Source organism: Mus caroli, chromosome 3, assembly GCF_900094665.2.
Source record: "Mus caroli chromosome 3, CAROLI_EIJ_v1.1, whole genome shotgun sequence".
NCBI classification, from domain to species: Eukaryota; Metazoa; Chordata; class Mammalia; order Rodentia; family Muridae; genus Mus; species Mus caroli.
In genome coordinates, this window is record NC_034572.1 from 52028971 (window position 1) to 52030410 (window position 1440).

General features: G+C 40.6%; 1 protein-coding gene across 1 annotated transcript in view; it reads right to left on the minus strand.

The window, feature by feature from the left end:
- The window catches only part of Erich6 (glutamate rich 6), a 26505-nt gene that overhangs the window by 5627 nt on the left and 19438 nt on the right, over positions 1-1440 (minus strand). The window contains 3 exon segments of the mRNA XM_021158633.1: positions 377-433; positions 435-487; positions 1173-1263. Of these exon segments, the coding sequence (XP_021014292.1) occupies positions 377-433; positions 435-487; positions 1173-1263 (201 nt within the window).

Sequence of the window (1440 nt, forward strand, 5' to 3'; positions counted from 1 at the left end):
TGTGTGTGGTGTCTGTGTGTGTGTGTGTTTAAAGGTTAGAGGATAACTTGAAGGACTGAATTCTCTCTCTAACATGCGGATCCTAAGGACTGAATTTAGGTCATCGGGGTACTTGGGGGAAAGTACCCTGCTGGCCCCTTCTAGTCAATTATATATGAAAGTTCTAACCATGGAAAGCTTAGGAAAGGAAAACATCTGATTGGAAGGGAAGGTAAAAACCATATTTGAAATCTGTGTATACAGAAGTGCTTAGGACCACAGAATGAAATGTTAGAACCAATGAATGAGTTCAGGCAGACTGTAACTGTAGGCTGCAAGACCAACATACCAAATCAACTGGCTTGCTTTGTATGGCAGGGAACAATTTGAGAATGACGTTAAGAGAATCATGCCATCCACACTAGCATCAAAACCAAAGGACACTGAACATCTCGGTGTTAATCAGATCCGTACACACAGACTGTTCACAGGTAAAGTTAAACCAAGACTGAGTTTGAATCCTTTTGAAATCAGCCACAGCCTCTATGAGAGTTAGGAGCCACTAGTAGTAAATAGCTAGTAGTAAAAGCTGGGCAAATTATTTAACGAAAGCAGAACTCCCATTCTTTCTCATGAGGTGGGTACAGCCTTATCACTTGAGACCAAGGGCCTCATTTTTCTGGCTTATTGTTGGTTTGAGTAACATTTGGGACATTGACTTAAAATGACTCTATAACACAGGAGGCACTCAGTGAAAAGGGTTGCTTTTTTTCTTTTTTCTTTTTTTTAATTGTGTTTGTTTTTACCTCTTTTTCTAGAGATACTGGACGGCTTTTATGCCCCAACTCCATGGCCTGGCTGTCTGAGTGTCCTATGATGAAGTGGTTACTGACTTTTTGTTCATGGGCGTTAGGGGTCAAAATATATCAGAGCTGGAAAATGTCTGAATTTCTTACCTAGAATGTCTCCTCCTAAATATTTAATTCAAGGAAGTAAGTTGTAATTCTGTAACAGGGAAGGCAGAGAGCTGTCTCGAATGCTGGAACAGGCTCACAGCACTGTGTGGTACAAAAAGTTCTGGATCCCAAGGTCTACTGCCTTTTAAATACTTTTAACGTTACATAAAAAACAGTTGTAAAATTAAATATATGCTTGAGTCGATTTTAAAAAACTGTACAGTTAAACTTGTAGACTGGGAAGGCAGAGCAAGGGAAGGTGTATTCCAAAATGTTACCAGCTTCCATCTGGGTGATGGACTTCTGAGAGTATGTTTTCTGAATTTCCCTCCTCGTTCCCTGGTTTCCTTCCTTCCTTCCTTCCTTCCTTCCTTCCTTCCTTCCTTCCTTCCTTCCTTCCTTCCTTCCTTCCTTCCATCTTTTCCTTCCTTCCTTCTTTTCCTTCCATCCTTCCTTTTCTTCCTTCTTTCCTTCTCTTCCTGTTTCCTTCCTTCATTCTCTTCAT